General features: G+C 37.8%; 1 protein-coding gene across 1 annotated transcript in view; it reads right to left on the bottom strand.

Moving 5' to 3' along the window:
* ROBO1 (roundabout guidance receptor 1) overlaps positions 1–17047 on the bottom strand; it is a 552781-nt gene that overhangs the window by 33049 nt on the left and 502685 nt on the right. The window contains exons 16-19 of the mRNA XM_068417582.1: positions 16657–16778; positions 12924–13095; positions 4602–4799; positions 1174–1200 (exon numbers count right to left, since the gene is read on the bottom strand). Of these exons, the coding sequence (XP_068273683.1) occupies positions 1174–1200; positions 4602–4799; positions 12924–13095; positions 16657–16778 (519 nt within the window). The remainder of the gene's footprint in view (positions 1–1173; positions 1201–4601; positions 4800–12923; positions 13096–16656; positions 16779–17047) is intronic.

Genomic DNA, 17047 nt, shown 5'->3' with positions numbered 1-17047 from the left:
TGAACATAATAGGATGACTTTTGAAACCAGATACTATTCAATGTGATTAAAAGCACGTGGGTAAGAATCTGACCCATCACGATTAGGTCTATGCAGATGAACGCAGACAGACATGAGAAAGCCTCATCTGTGGTCCAACTTGGAAGGATGTAACTCAGCTGCTGCCCAGAGGCCAAATTAGTACAGTGCTGATTTTGAGCTAATATACCCTGCTAACGTGAGTCTGCAGAGGAGGGGGAAGGTGGTTTTTACCCTGCCTGGATATCCATGTCCTGCAAGTCTTATAGACCTCTTGTGAAAATAAGGAGTTTAGAACAAAGGAGGAAGAAAACACCTGTCTGTTCACTAGGGCTGTAGCTGAAAGTAATGCATGCAGCATACTGGTGGGCACTGAACGTGTTGAATTTTATCTACTGTAGAGGAAAAGCCACTGAGCTGCCAGATTGTGGGACTGACTGAAGGTCAGCTCTACAGAACAGAAAGTCTCCCACAGACTTTGGTGGGCTATGGCTCAGGTTATGTCATATTTCGTACATTTCCAAGAAAAAAAAAAAGATTATTTTAAACCCACCCTGAATTTGAAATGCACCTCTGTTTATGTAGAACAGGATGATTATTGTAAAATTTCATAGCACAAATACAGTTTAAGGCAGCAAGCAAAGAAATCTAACTGCTATAACAGTTTGATTTTCTGTATCTTCCAAAGCAGACAACTCCTAGGACACTGGTTTAATGCAGATTCAGAGGAAAGAAAAGAAGCAAATGTTTCACCAACTACAATCCCACTGAATCCTTTTCAATTCAGCATCTGGGCTCTGCTAAGTCATTCCTCCTCCACCAGAATCACCTTTCGCATCGCTAGGTGCAGAGGGCCACACTACTCCATTGCAATGCAAGAAGAGAGCCCAGGCTGTACAAACCAACGGGATCATGCTACAAAATGGTATGCTTGCATCAAACAGTATGCTACAAAATGGTACGCACAAATGGAGAAAAGCGTCAGCTACAAAGCAAATATACACTACTTAGAAACCAAAATAATGATACCTGTCATTAATGAAATTGTTTAAAAAATCTTCAGAACAGCTGGGCTGGTTATGTCAGAAAAAGAGAAACAGTACCACAAACACATGCTAAAGTAACAAAGAAGGGGGGAAAAGTGCAAATATATACCTGTTGGTGTGAAGGTAAAAGACGGGACTGAAAAATCAAAACAAAATACAAACTGGTTATTAAGCTGAAGAGAGAAAGGGAAACATACCACATTAGTATAAATCTAGCAGACAGCTGAACATAAAACAAATGTATATAACTAACCCAGTAGTTCAGTCACATTGATATAGAAATAAAATTAAATTTGCAATTCAGGAAGAAGCTTGTCTCTGCAGGTACCATTCTGAAAAAAAAGCTTGATATTCTATTGTGCTCCTGAGGGGACTGGACTGTGGTTTAGCCTTTCGAATACCCCTCAGTTTGGTATCTTAAGTTTTTCTGAAAATCCTAGCACAAACAAAACCCCCACACTGTTAATCATTTTAGAATGCAGAATGACAAATTCCCTAACAAAGCTTTATCAAGGTTCTATTGAATCTTATCTGCAGTTCACTAAGTAAATGCTCATTACGCTGAACTAATAGGCACACTTAAGTATTCAGTAAGGAAATAATAGTAATATAAAGGAACAAAGAGAACTGCTGTTTTACTGTCTCCAAGTCAAGAATGGCACCAACTCTCACTGTAATAAAGGCAGTAAAATCTACTGCAGCAATTAATTTTTGTTTTCATAGATGAGACTGTTAAAGAGAGTTATTATCTTTCTTTCTTAAATAATCACAAAAAAAAGGTAAAAGATCTCCCTAGCTGTAACACCTTTCTACCTTTCAACCCTTGGCTTTAAGAGGGAAAGGTTAACAATGGAACAATGACATTGCTTGACAATCTTCATTCTCACAGCTACTATAAATCCTCTTTGGATCAATAGGGTCTCTAATTCAAATATAGAGCACCAGCATCTGCTTGTCCTATTAGCACATGCTCCCCCTCCTGTTGACAAGACAGTATAGTTTTTCTATCACTGATGGGCAGAAAAACACTAACATCGCCCTTTTTGATCTAATGACAGCAACGAGAAATGTAAGAGAAACAATAAAATGGTCACTAAAAGTAGCCTTGAGACAGAATTTGATCAGCAAACCTGGCACAGAAAGAAAAGGTTCTGGCTAAGAGAACAACTGCTTAACCTAATTTTTACAATACCTCTGATGTCTGGGGGGAGTCCAGAGTATCTCGTTATAATTTAGCATATGCTGTAGTTTTTCCCCCCTTTTACTAAGCCAATTTACTTCCAGGGATATGACACTAAGCAAAAAAAGAAAAACCTATGAGCATTTGCCCGTTTCAGGCTTCATTTGTAGCACAGCTCTTTATCTTGGGAATTCCATTGTATTTTCTTTGAGATAGGCCTTTTCACACAGTCAAGTTTAATTTAGCTACTTTCAAAAATATAGAACCATAGTAACAAGCTTTCATCAAAACAGAAGGTGCATTTAAACCCGAGCTATTCAAAAGAGAATCAAGGGTCTCAAAATTAATTTGCAATCACAAGGACATGAGAAAAAGTCTTAAACTACTCTCTCATTACTCTCCTGTGAGCTAAGTACTAAACCTAGTTTAGTTTCTTAAGGAACTGAGGAACAGATGAACAGAGGTTCAACTAAATGAAATCTTTATCACTACCACATGAAAGAACAACTTAATTCTCAGAGCTTCTATTAATAAACTCTTCTGAGTGTGTAAGAGTGCTAGGACAATATGTATGTGTGGGAGTAGTGAAGTATTTTAACAGATGTCAGGCCTGAAGCTAAATATAAAAATAAATAAATAAATGCAAGACTGAAGAAAGTTCGGGCTTGCAGTGATGACTTCATTCACTGCAGAGTGGCAAACTACTTTGCAATTTATATTTCGCTAAAGATGGCTTTTTTCCTTGAAGAATACTTTATAATGGAGATGCAGACCCTGCTTTTCTGTGTATTTTCATTAAAATCCCCACCAAATTACACAAAAGGTATTTTTACAGATACTGAAAAACACAGCTGTTTTGAACAATAACTGATGTCATTAAAGTAACCATTTTTAAGGACAAATTGTATGCCTTTTGCTTAATCATAGGTACTGCTGAAAGCATAGTGATGTTAGTTTGATAGAGCCGTAGTAAGGCGGTATGGCAGCATGCTATTAGTAAAACAAAACAGCGCAGGCCAATGCAGCAGTATGTCAGGGTCTGACTTATCTAGGAAATCCTAGCAGAACAAAATCAAAGGTGAAATTCATCCCTGATTTCTGTGGTTACAACTCCACTACAACCACTGTGCCTGAAGCGTACCGCGAGCATTGATACTTTAATAGTACGGAGGACACATAAACTCTGCAATACTCCAGAACTACTTCCATGTTTCCACTCACTCAGTTGCTATTTTGAGCACTGCTTCTTTTTCCTAGCAACACAATGCTACTGTTTAAAAACATTTGAGTTGTATTTGCCTGTCTTGCCCATCACACATTCATTCCTGAAGTGACTGAAGAACGTAAATCTCATGACACCTTTCATACATTAAGATGTGTGCCCCTTTTAAGCCTAGGTCTATATTTTGATTGCTAAATATCAAACATTCTCCCTCTATTCCTTCAAAAGCAGGATCTCCCATTTTCTGATTCATTCCAGAATTTACAGTTCTCACTCTACGAGTGCCTATGAGGTACAGCTTTGAGATGTAATGAATGAACTGTAGCTTATTGAATTCAGCTTTACTTCGGGGCTTAATCAAAAGATGATTGAATCAGAAAAAATCAAGTTTTTATTCCAGAAGATCTTCCACATAGAGGTCCTAGTTTTGTTTGTCAAAGAGTATACTGTAAAGTACTGCTTGCCCACTGACAAGCTGATATAAAAGGTATCAATAACATGAAAATGAGGGGTGCTTTAAGTTAGTCCCACTGCTGCCATTCTAACCGAATGCAGATGCAAGATGTGATAGCCCCAGAGTTCAGTCCCAAAGAAGGGTCTCACAACAGCATTTATGAAAGAGTCTTGGAAAGTATTATTGGCTGTTGTGCTTTCACAAACAGCCACTTCACCACATCCCCCTGGAATTCAAGGAAATTCAAGTACATACACCAAAAGCGTTACTGTAATGTACACCACTGTTAGTATTCTTAGCAGCAAGCAAAGGACCGAAACAGGAGGGACAATGAACTACCATCCACTTGGCTCCTTTTCAGATGGTACAGTGTCAGGTAGCAAGGGCATATTGGAAGCTCCAGGCCTTAAATCCATTTTTACATTTCCCACTTGTAGAGGTATCTTTATGAAAAGCTAGTCTAGATGTTTTGCTAAAGGCTTATCCTTTAAAGCCAGGTTTAACACGTTATGTAAATACTGTTGCTTTCTGCATTGGCTCCTGATCCACACTTCCTGCAAGTACTGAAGTACTTTGATAATTCCTGCATTGAGTCTTAGAAGAACAAGAGACTGACGATAAAGTAAATAGCCAGTAAACAGGCATTCAGCAGCCAGTGGACTGAAATATATAATACGGCACCTTTTCTGATACCAGCATAAGTACTAGTGAGTCCATTTCGCTTCTTCCTGTGGCGATATAACCAGATGCTGAAGACCATAAGGATAATCCAACAGGCTGCACCAATTCCAGCAATAAAGGCAGGCTGCTTTACTACATCAGAAATCTGCTGGGCTAAACTGACTTGATCTTCTGAAGACACAGGGTTTCCATGAGAATCTGAAAAAAAGACACCAAAAACAGCCCATTAATTCAAATGAACAACTGTAAAAGGCAGCATAAAAAGAACAGACAGTTTTTCAAGATAAAATCCTTAAGACTGCTCTTCAAAATCTCTTTTTACTGGTCTAGACAGAAATGGTTTGTTTTCCATGCAAGACAGGTAATTCCAACTTCACTGACTTTTTTGTTTGTTTAAGAAAACCGCTAAAATCAGGCCACTAGGCATACAAAGAGAAAGTTAGGCTCATAAATTTCAAATTTGGGCACTGCTATTTTTTTTTTTATTTTTATTTTAGCAAAGCAACACCAGCTTCAGAAAATTATTCAGAAAGTCAGCAAAGAACACAGAAAGTAAAAGAAAGCTCAAGCATGAAACATGCGTAGTCTGTTCTTCGAGCTCTGTGAATGGATAGAAGTCAGCTACCCAAACCTGCACTCTCCTAACTGAAAACCACAGAAGAATTACAAATTTGAAGTACATTCACATGAAGTTGACATTGAGGGATACATTTTAATTTAGCAGTTCCTGACAGATGACTTAAACCTTGTATTACACAGTCTAACATACTCTTTGCAGTCTCTCACTTTGGCCTCAATTAAAAAAGACTGAATATTTAAAAGTACGTAAAGAAGTAAAAGTACAAAATAACCAATCCTGCCCTCTTGATGTGGATGAAAAAAACTAAAGCATAACTAAAAATGAAGTTATGAATTGGTAAAAATAGTCAAGCAGTCTCATTATTACTGAACAAGCAGCCCTTTTCAGAAACAGTTTATCCTTAAATACCCCACATCAAAATAAAGAACATGTATTTTTCCACACACCTTTGATTTTTTATAAACAGACAAAGCACCTGTAAGAATCAGTCTTTTCTGCTCTTTCTGTATTGAACTTTTGTAAGAACCTTCTAGGAACAGCAGTAAGAATATCCAATCAGTGACCAACGCTTTCTAACTGAAATGAAGTAACTCAAAGACAAAACACTGCCTCCCTGATTTTTTACCACTACAGTGAGCACTTACTGGAAATTTCATTACTGCTCAGGTTGAGGGCAAGAATTCGAAACCTTTTCTCACAGCGGATATTGCTTTACACATTCCAAAGCTTAGTCTTTGAATACCCATTTTTACTCTTGTGTAAATCCAACAGTTAGTTACTTTTTACTACGGCATCAGATTCAGAATGAGATTAGCATTTTAAAGAGAAAGGTGCTGTTATTAATCCTATTAATATAAACTATGTAAGAAATGAAAACCTATTTACTTAAAAAAAAATACCTTTTCCCTATGGACTAAGCAGTGAATAGATTTTTAACTTTTTTTTATGATGACATGTCTTGCATTATTCCAAAATAAGCCTAAATAAAATATAAGAAACTGCAATACAAACTGGAGGTGGAATCACAACAAACCATACAAATAACAAACCTCCTCTGGAAAAGGATACCTTTTTGAATGGGAAATGGTTAAATTAATAACAACTTCTTCCAGTGAAGAATTCCAGATTTCAGTTTTTGCGACATCAAGGTCAAATACCTATTTTGCCGAGGAATCACCACTGTCTTTGACTGCTACCTTATTGGAAACTGTATTTCATATTTCAGGTCCCTTTATCTTCCGTGATCCTAGGTGCACTGCCTAGTCTGAAAGTTCACCAGGCAGACTCATTCTTTTCTTACTAATACTCCCTTTGTGTCTGCTGGGTTTATAGATTTCATGCCTATTTGTGCAAGGTTAAGATGGGTTGCTTCAGATTTTATGGAGACAGTCGAGTGAAGTTCCACACAAGTGGCCAGATGGGCTTAAACGTATAAAGTATACTGTGACCAATGAATTAAATCTGTCACTCTCTCTCTCATCTTTTGTCTCTTTGCAGCTGAGGCCATATTAAGATATGAAAACTTGCATCATCAGCGTCTTCTTAAAATGAGTAAAGCCTACTATTTCTGTATTTTTAAACAGCTACGCTATCTTGTACGTCTTAATGGAATAGAACAAAAGATTTCTGGAGAACCTATGGTCCTGAATAAATTCAGAAGACTGATAAACATTGTTTCTCTAATCCTTCAAATATATATATTTAAAACAAAAAATCCAGGGGGAAAAATAATCACAAACTCAAAAGCCAAATAAGAATGTTTTTTAAACATGTCAACAATGCAGCCATACAGAAGGATAGTATTTTTATATATACAAACATTTTGCATTGCTCAGTCAATTCACGTCTGAAGATTACAAAATACTGAAGAATTTCTTTGAACATCTATTTTTCTAATTTTTAATCAAGATTAATTTCCTGGTATTATTTTGCTAGCCATTGCAAACATAAGAACAGCATAATAACAGATTTGCTTTTAAGAAACTAGGCTTACGGAACATTGTACGTGGGTGGGCTGTTAGAAGCATTACATTAAATCAGCTGGTATATATTTACACACATAGTGAAGTGAAAAATGCGTTATGTTTTTGTGTACAGACATACAAACAGCATCATAGAAAAGAAGATGGTAGGGCTTTCAAGATGCCACATTTGACCCATGTCCTGCTCCTCTTATAATTCAAAAATAGAAAGTAAGCTAAATGTAAAGCAAAGGGAATGAAATCTAGTGAACTCCTCATTACTAAAAATTTCCAGGAACAATATCTTGGAAGCATTTCTTTGAGAAGGGCATGTTCCTTCTCCATAATAGTCCTGTGAGATCCTGAATGATCAGTCAGGAAAAAAGCTCTTGAACTAAAAATGTACTTTTTCTTCATCCCAGGAAATTTCTGGAAGCTTTGACTGAGATATAAACGGTTCATAATCAACATTCCTGTTTCTGCTTGCACTCTGTGGGGAGACGTGCCAAAATAATAAGTGAACATAAACATTCTACAGCAAAGCACATCTTACTGCCAGAGCAGCAGCAGCATTAGCATTTAATGTACTTGAAAATGCCTCAGAGTTGTTGGAGCAGACTGATCCCACAACTCCCTGAAACCAGCATATTATCACAGTGACTCATCCCTTCTTCTTCTACCCCGTGATAAGAGCCTTCACAGATAATGTTGCTATGGCTATTGCTCACAGGCTACCCGATCTGACTTGTCTTGAAGCTCCAAGGTACAAACTTCAATGAAAACTCATTAGAATTTACATTGAGAAGAACTGGGACCTCTAATTCTCTAATGTTAAATATTCATATAAATAATAATAATGTAAAAAACTAATGTTTAAGTTGTTACATGTTAAAAGATTAATATACAATTAAGATTGGAATGTCAAAGATGCAAAAAAGACAGGGAATTCCAGGTTCACAGGTGTGCAAGCAACCTTAACTTTGCCCTGTATATGTACAACCTATGGAACGGTACTTTTCCACATGCCTGTCTCATTTAGCATACAAAATGTACAAACAATAAGTAGGATGTTTTGTTAACATTGCTCATTCTGGCAATTCAAAACTTGCAAAACACCTGGAATCTGCAACATAACATCTGAGTGTTTCCTTAAATATATGTGTATGATGCAATATGAAAATGATTTGGTAAAATATTACCAGGTTAAGAATATGCTGTTTTGTCTCCTTTCTAGTTATATACATTTCCAAAACTGGAAAAATATCCGTTTTGCACTTTAATCTTATAACATACAGTTTGAGAAGGCAGCACCAAACTGGTTTGGAAGGGCTTGCTGTGAGGGAAAAAAAGACAGTACTTTCTTCGAGTCATTTGCAGGCCACAAGACAAAAATATCAATAAAAAACCCTTACAACTATCACAGCAGAAGTACTTGAAGGGCTGGCAGAATAAAATCCCTGAAGGCATACTAGCTAGGTTCACAAATCACATCTCCTAAATGAAGCAATTAGAATAATAAAGATTCAATGAGACTTTCCTGTGTTTTGTACACTTGAGACATCCACTGGTTGAATAATGCACTCAATGTTTATAAAGCTGTGCAGACAACTCTTAATAAATAACTGCACACCATATATTCATACAAATTATGTGTTTAAGAGTAACAGTAAGTGCAGTTGTGGAGCTTCTCAGAGCTGGTACCTTGAACAAAATATGTTGCAGTATGTTCTAATTTCACTACTTATTTGCCAACAAGCACAGGTAATACTGCCAAGCTATAGTAGGTACATCCCATCACTGTACAAATGTTAGGCTAGAGATCAGCAAAAACAATTTGTTGTGACAATTCTCACCTTTCTGTATGGAGTATTTTTGTAAACAATGTCCTGAAGTTACATGTCGTGACAAGAAAAAAAGTTCTATCAAAATCCTATGATTTTTTTTCTCCACATAGTATTATAAGCACAATATAGTGAGCTGTGGCTAGCTTTTATGAAATATAATTTTTTTTCCCTACACCAAAGCTCTAGCAGTCTTTCTTCATGTAAAATATCAACTTTTCTTCTAAAACAAACAAACAAGTGGTTTTCCAGCCCTTGGAATTCCATAGAAAGCTTTAAAAAGTCATTAAAAAGCCAAGAGGAAAATTCAGAAGCCCCAACGGGAGTGTTTTAAGAAGACACATGATTTTTCAGTTGATGTTATGATTTTAAACACTGAAAGGTGATTTTTGAATAACAAGCAAGTATATTGTTGGCTTGTCCCTGGTGGCACGGGAAGTCTGTGGTACTGCAGCTCAGTGAGCTGCCTCATGTCAGCTGAGACATGCAGAATGAAAGAGCTTTGAGCTTACAATTTGTACCTGTCTTTGTAACAGGTTAAACGCATGCACAAGGTCAGTTATCACAGCTCAGCTGATGCATGGGACCATGATTGCATGCCTCAGCTCTCAGAGAATCCAATTTCTCCTGTCCTCCCCTCTTGTTCTGGAAGGCGGCATCTGAAAGGTGAAGCTTCCTCCTGTCATCCACCCGGCTGAAACTTTGCCCAGGCGTTTCTCCCAGGAGCACCCTGCACAGCATGCAGACTCAAATATGAGATCACTGTGCAAGAGAACAGGCTACACCGGGGAAAAAAACCTCTCCTCTGGATGCTCCGGAGCCAGCCACAAGCTAGTCTCCCATTTTTGTAGGAAAAACACATTATAAGGGGACAGAAGTTTAATTTTAACAAACAGTTCTTTAAAAAAAAAAGTGAATATCTAAATCACATAGAAAATCCTGGTTAAAAAAAAAAAAAAAAAAAGATTGTACTTATTCAAGTATCAGGAAAAGATTTCCTGAAGGAATAGCTGGGATCAGTGACATAAATGTAGAAACTTGAAGTTATCAGTGGCAAACACGCAGTTGTAGAGCACGTAGGTACAGGGAGTCAGGACTCTTTCAAACCTTCTAAAAGTAGCATCCTTAGTCCTCTTTCTTCCCCCTCCCTGGCCTCCCTTCCTTCTCTCTGTAACCATGTAATTTATTGCTGGTGAAAAGTGCCAATTGATGACATCAACAAATTAATTTTCTTTCTTCAGAAGAGCTACCAGAAAACTCCAGCGTCTGCTCCACCCCCATGCTGGGAGCACATCCAAGAACTAAGAATGCGATTCCTTGCAGGGGCTGTAGGAGAACTTGTATCCCAGGCTACAGTTAGGTAAACTGCAGTCATTCTTCTGCCTTGATGATTTTAGGTTGATCTGTGCTACTAAAGGGTACTCCTCTTAAATTTAAGTACTAATCTTCAGCAGCCTCCTGCAGCTGCCGAAAGGCCTGCAGCACTGCCTAGGTATTTCTTTATCCTGCATCTAGTGGCATGGATCTCCATAAGACACAAGGGCGTGTTGATCTGCTCGAGGGTAGGGAGGCTCTGCAGAGGGATCTGGACAGGCTGGATCAAGGGGCCAAGGTCAATTGACGAGGTTCAACAAGGCTACGTGTCGGGTCCTGCACTTGGGGCACAACAACCCCATGCAACATTACAGGCTTGGGAAAGAGTGGCTGGAAAGCTGCTGAGCAGAAAAGGACCTGGGGGTGTTGATTAATGACTGGCTGAATACAAGCCAGCAGTGTGCCCAGGTGGCCAAGCAGGCCAACAGCATCCTGGCTTGTATCAGAAAGTGTGGCCAGTACGACTAGGGAAGTGATCGTCTCTCTGTACTTGGCACTGGTGAGGTCACACCTTGAATACTGTGTCCAGTTTTGGGCCCCTTACTACAAGACATTGAGGTGCTGGAGCGAGTCCAAAGAAGGGCAACGAAGCTGGTGAAGGGTCTGGAGAACAAGTCTTATGAGGAGCAGCTGAGGGAACTGGGGTTGTTTAGCGTGGAGAAAAGAAGGCTCAGGGGAGACCTTATTGCTGTCTACAAGTACCTGAAAGGAGGTTGTAGCGAGTCAGGTATTAATCTCTTCTCCCAGGTAACAAGTGATAGGACGAGAGGAAACGGCCTCAGATTGTGCCAGGGGAGGTTTATTGGATATCAGAAAAAAATTCTTCACTGAAAGGGTTGTCAAGCATTGGAACAGGCTGCCCAGGGAAGTGGTGGAGTCACCATCCCTGGAGGTATTTAAAAGACATGTAGATGTGGTGCTTAGGAATATGGTTTAGTGGTGGACTTGGCAGTGCTAGGTTAATAGTCAGATTCAATGACCTTAAAGGTCCTTTCCAACCAAAACAATTCTATGATTCTATAAGACTCCTGTCTCCAGATCTTTGCCATGTAACAACCAAATTACGGGATTTTTATTACAGTATATGTAGATTTGGCCATGCCACTTAAGTAGAAGCAAGCAGTACAGACTATGAAAGCAAACCCCAACCACAAGGAAATACATGGATTCTACCAGACTTGCACATTTGAACACCCCCTGAGGCGTGTGATCGCTTCATGCTTTCTAACAGTGTCAGTAAAGGCCAGGAACCCAGAAGCAGGCAAAAATCTTACCCTGACACAGTCTCATTTCTTTCTTCTTCCACTTACCAAAACCCCAAAGTGATTAAGTTCCATTATAAAATTAACCTTCATTTAGTATTTGCTTATCATCAGAGAAAAAGGAAAAAAAAAAGTGGTTATGAAGTCTTTGGCTTTGGACATTGAGGTTACTCCATTATTTTACACTAATAAGTCTCACTAATTTAAAATTTTCAAAATCTAAGCCATCTAGAACAAACTTGACTTTGACTGGAAAGCTAGCTGTAGGAAGCTCTGAAAGGAAGCTGGCTGTAGGAAAGAACAATGCATCAAATAACTATGGGGTTTTGCACATATTGATGGAACCTCATATAAGTTGTATGTAATTTTGTCGTAAAATTTCTATTAATGTAATTGGGAATCATATGCCTGTATAAATTAAATAAGTTAAGGATGACCTTCATTTTAATAGCCAAAGAAATGTACATCTAATTTTCCAGAGAATATATCAGTCGTTTGGTCTTGTTTTCACATGCAGTAATTATAGACTTTTAAATATAAAAAGTGAAATAACAAGGAAGATCTACTAATGATACAGAGACAGATGGGACATGAAGTCCAAAGCAGCATGTTGAGTTTGCTTTCACCATTCTATACTGTAATGATAAGGTATTTTGATACAGGCATACTGGTAAAGCAGCATATGACTATACCTAAAGCTACTTTTAAATAATCTTCAGCTAACCAACAGCAAAGATGTATTTCTCCCAGATACATCCAGGAACAATGCCCCTGATCTGCATTTATGACAGAGATGTTTGGTGTAAATGAAGTTAGGAGGTCAAGATTATTGTAAATCATCTGTGTACCTCTTTTTCCTGTATTCAGGTTATTTACTAGGTTTCACACATAGTTGATACTTACTGTGACTAATTTTAGCATGCTCTTGGTTTTTTGCTTCAATAAAGATAAAAACTAATCAAGACAAATTACATCCCTAAACTAAAGTGAGCCAACACTTAGTGATTCACACTCCCCTAACATGTTTTATTATACCAGTCTTAAGTGTGAAAATTCACTTTGAAAAATCAATAATCAAAAAGCACTGCTGAACTGGGAGCTTAAAAAACCTATTGTTACAATCCCATCTTTAGAATGCAGTTCTAAGGCAAGTTTAAAACCAGACATGCCAAATCCTGCTATTCCAGAGATCAAGTAACACTATCTATTTTACTCGTCTTGAAAGTACTGCTGGTGCCACAAAAGACAAACGCAAACAAACAAAAATCATTGAAACCAATAGGTAGGATTACCAGCAGGCTTACCTAATTGGATAAACTGGGGATCGCTTTTCACTCCAGGTCCTGCCCCAGTACTTGCCGCCACTTCCACGCTGTATCGAATACCAGGAACTAGGGAGGGGATGACTACAGAAAAGGTGGAACCATCTACCGTCTTGTTTATATGGTATCGACTTTCATTGCCAAGACACCAAACCTGCAGGGAAGTAAGTGTACGGTATGTATAAAAGTTCAAAATTCAACACCAAAGGATAAGTAGAAGGAAGGATGATGCATTCCTTGCTGCTGGATAAAGAAATTCAGAATTTGTCACTACTCGAACATCTGCAGTCATGTATGGCAGTCCTAGGCACTGTATGAATACTGAAAGACACTTCTTGTTACAAAGAGCAGCTCCAACTACTAGAATTATTTGATGGGTTTATCATAATTCATTTACAGTTCAAGCAGTGACATCAGTGCTAATAAAACTAAAAGCATTAGTAACACGGAACAAATAAGGGAAGCCCCATAGCCAAGAATCGTTCACATAAACAACAAAGTAAGAGCATTCAGTTAAATGAATTTGCAATTCTCTTGTTCAGGAATCATTTGTCAAGCGAGGCTTTCGTCACTGAAGTGCAAGGGCAAGCCTTTCATCACATGACATCACAAGAGAACCAATGTCATGCTGAAATCCAAATACTATCTTTTTTTTTTTTTTAAATGGCAGCAAGAGGCAAGGATTGAGTAATCTGCCATCTTCTGTTGAGAGACAACAGCATGATATCAGATGTCATTTTTCGGCTGAGATCAGGACACAAGTCTAATGACTTCAATTCACCACTTTATAAATTACATCAGTAATATTAAATGATTGGGAGAAACAATATGATGATGTATTTGTATCTCTTTAGGCTGCGCCATTGATGTGGCAAATGCTTTTAAGATTATGGTTGAACTCCCAACTGCTATTAAAGGTGAAACAGCAGCTAATCTAGATCTGTGAAAAAAATGACGAAGCTGTGTTGGTTTCCTTTTTATTCCCTTTCCACAAATATACTGCTCTACAATTAATATTTATCCAGAAAGTTACATTAGTTAAATTCAGTACTCTATCTGTAAAGAAGCAAACTTTCCTGAGAACAGCAGCATTTCTGAACCTGTGCTGACTATACACAGGAGGGAAGATTTTGCTTTTGACACATGGAGCTCCTAAAAGATTTAGTACCAGATAGCTGCTCTTAATCCCTTGTGCAATTCTGCCACTGTAGAGATTGCCACGTGAGTGAGCTAGAGTTTCACGCATACAACAATTGCTAGGGCCCTTTCTGCAGAGCCCTTTCCGCCTGGACACTGGAAATTTTATTTCACTTTCAGGACATTGTAAGATTCTTTTTCCTTTCTGGATGCCAAGGATTGAAACAAGGGTAGTGGGACACTGTGAGGATCTGAAATGTATTTTCAGCTCCTTTGTAATAGAATCCCAATGCAGCACATACGTAACTGCTGCTGCAGAGCAGGTCAGAGCACATGAAGAGAAGAGAATCTCCTTTTTATATTCTGATACTAAGTAGAGACTGTTTCAGTCAGTAGTAGTAGCATAATTATTAGTAATATTAGTAATACTGCTCTTAAATCCTAAAGGATGGTCCATGAAAATGCTCTTATGTAAATAAGAACTCAATGAAGTGAGGAACAAAAGATTTAAATCTACATTTTCACTTACGCCATTTTCACAGAAATTGTTACTGCCACCTTGTACAATGGTGTATGTGCAAACAATAAAACCCAATTTATTATGTACTTGTAACTATGCACTTCTAATTCATAAACATGTTTTGATCTCAGGTGCTCACATACATGGAGAAATTCACAGAACAAGAATGTTAGGTTAACCATCAGGTTGTTCAGTACTTGCCATACTATATTTGATTGTATACCTAAACAGGCAAGTGAAAACGAACTTTTACAATGTCATGAAGGAAGGAGGAATTCACATTATAATAGACATATAATTGAAGAAAGAATTAGTATAACAAGAGAATTTCTAACTTCATGCTGGGGAAGGAGGGAATGACTTCTGCTGTGATTTGAATTTCTGGCTTTTTGTGTGTGCTACTAACACTTCTTCAATTAAGATGGTATCTTCATTCCAATTTATTTTATCCTTTAACTACAGTAGGTATACTCTTGCTTTAGATGCAAGTTGCTGAGAAAACAAAGAATTCCCCCACATATATGTACCTTTTCTTCTGGGAGAAAACATAGGATATAGAAAAACAAAGAGGAAAGAAAAAAGAGAAAATTTTACAAGACTTATATTTGGTTTTTTCTTGTTATTAGTTCTTAATCTTACATCACTGGTTCTGCATTTATTCAGTTTTTAGACAAAAATACTAATTACATATAGCAATTACATATATATTCATTTTGTCTGTTTCTGTCCGTGGTGAAAAGCACAAAGGAAAATAACGGCATCCACACAATAAATGATGTGAAACGTGCCAGTGTGCCATCTACTGCTACACAAGCACTACATGACGCTTGCTCCTACACCTGATAGCCTATTACCTCTGAATGCTAGGACGTACGTTAGGTATTATATCCACTGGGAAATGTGAATTTCCTGATTTTTATTGTTTCGTCCTTACAATCTCAACATTCCTCTCATGCAGTTTCTTGATGTAAATAATTCAACCTCTTCAGCTCAAGGTCTGTCTTTAAATAAAATAACTTTGCAAGTATTTTTTTTCCAATTACATTATATATCTGAAACTAAGCCGTAAGCTATTTTTTTACCAGTTGACCAGGTTCTGAAAGGCATTTTATTATTCTAAATTGACCATGAAGCTTAGTGTTCTCTTCTCTTTCCCTTTCTTACTGAGGAAAAAAAAAAAGCAGAATGAGTTTTGATGGCTAGGAATGTATGTCAACAGCACAGTGTTTTAACCTGAAAAAATAGCCAAGACATTCTCATTTTAAAAATTTTCTCAACAACATGCATTTGCAGGAGACTGAAACCAAAGATCCTGCCTCTCTGTGGCTATAAAGCTTACTTGATATCCACAACTAGACATTTAAAACGTTTGCAGCTTCCATAGGAAAAATAAGCTCCATTTACTTTGTTATGTAAATTATCCCAAAACAATTTGAACTGAAAATAAATACAGTGTATGTTGCTAAGTGAACATTAAATAATAAATATTTTATAATGTACTTACAATTTGTTAAAAATTAAATAGCATAATGAGAGATGTGCTTGTTCAAAAGAAAAGAAATATTTCTATACACTAAATACGTTTAGTATTACACAAGCACATTCTTTACTTGAAAGTTTTCCATTTGTTTTAACTACACAGTTATGCGTAATTTACTCAGATCTTAACACTGTTAATTAGTATCCCTGAGCTTTTCAACTCATGAAGCCTGTTTATATTTATTACCTGGCCAATGTCTTTGAGTGACAAAACGGTTCTCAACCAGGTATGGTTCCCTCTCTACTTGTGTGTGCATTTCTCAGTTTGTAATGAAAGCACGAAGGTAGCTGTTTTAATTAAGAGTGTTGACCCTTTGCTTTCATTTATGGAGGGTGTTTTAATTGCTTTCTACCATCTAGAGAGAATTACTAAATATGGAGTTTGACTGAAAGAAGTGATTTTCTACCTCATTTGCTGTGACTAACCAGTAGATGGAGCCAAGCATCCACGAACAACCTCAGCTGTCACTACCCGGCCAAGACTCCCTCTGCCAGGGCATCAAGGTATGCCAGCAGTACCTTATATTCTTGAACCATCCCGTTCTGGTTGTCCTCGGGGGGCGGCTGCCAGGTGACCACAATTGCCGTCCCGTTCCCATCGTTCTTAGTTACTGAAACACTCTGAGGTGGAGCACTAGGAGCTGTTTGTTTGGAAAGAAGGATTAAATGGTTAAGTTCATCACATGTGGAAGTGAGCTTTTTCAAGAGCAAGATGGTTTCTGGGTTACACAAATGCATGCTTTTATGCCTCACCCTTCGTTGCGGGCAGTTCTTGCCCACAAGATAAAATGATACAGAAAGTAAGTGATGTGAAGCTGCAAGCAGGCTCCTGAGTTCTGCTACGGTCTCACTGTGCAGGACAGGAAAAGTCACACTGGTCACCAGACTCTTCAAACTCAGATACCCATTA

Source organism: Nyctibius grandis, chromosome 2 (genome assembly GCF_013368605.1).
Source record: "Nyctibius grandis isolate bNycGra1 chromosome 2, bNycGra1.pri, whole genome shotgun sequence".
In the NCBI taxonomy this organism is placed as follows: Eukaryota; Metazoa; Chordata; class Aves; order Nyctibiiformes; family Nyctibiidae; genus Nyctibius; species Nyctibius grandis.
The sequence above is the reverse complement of the archived record's forward strand: the minus strand, read 5'-3'. Positions and strand labels throughout refer to the sequence as shown.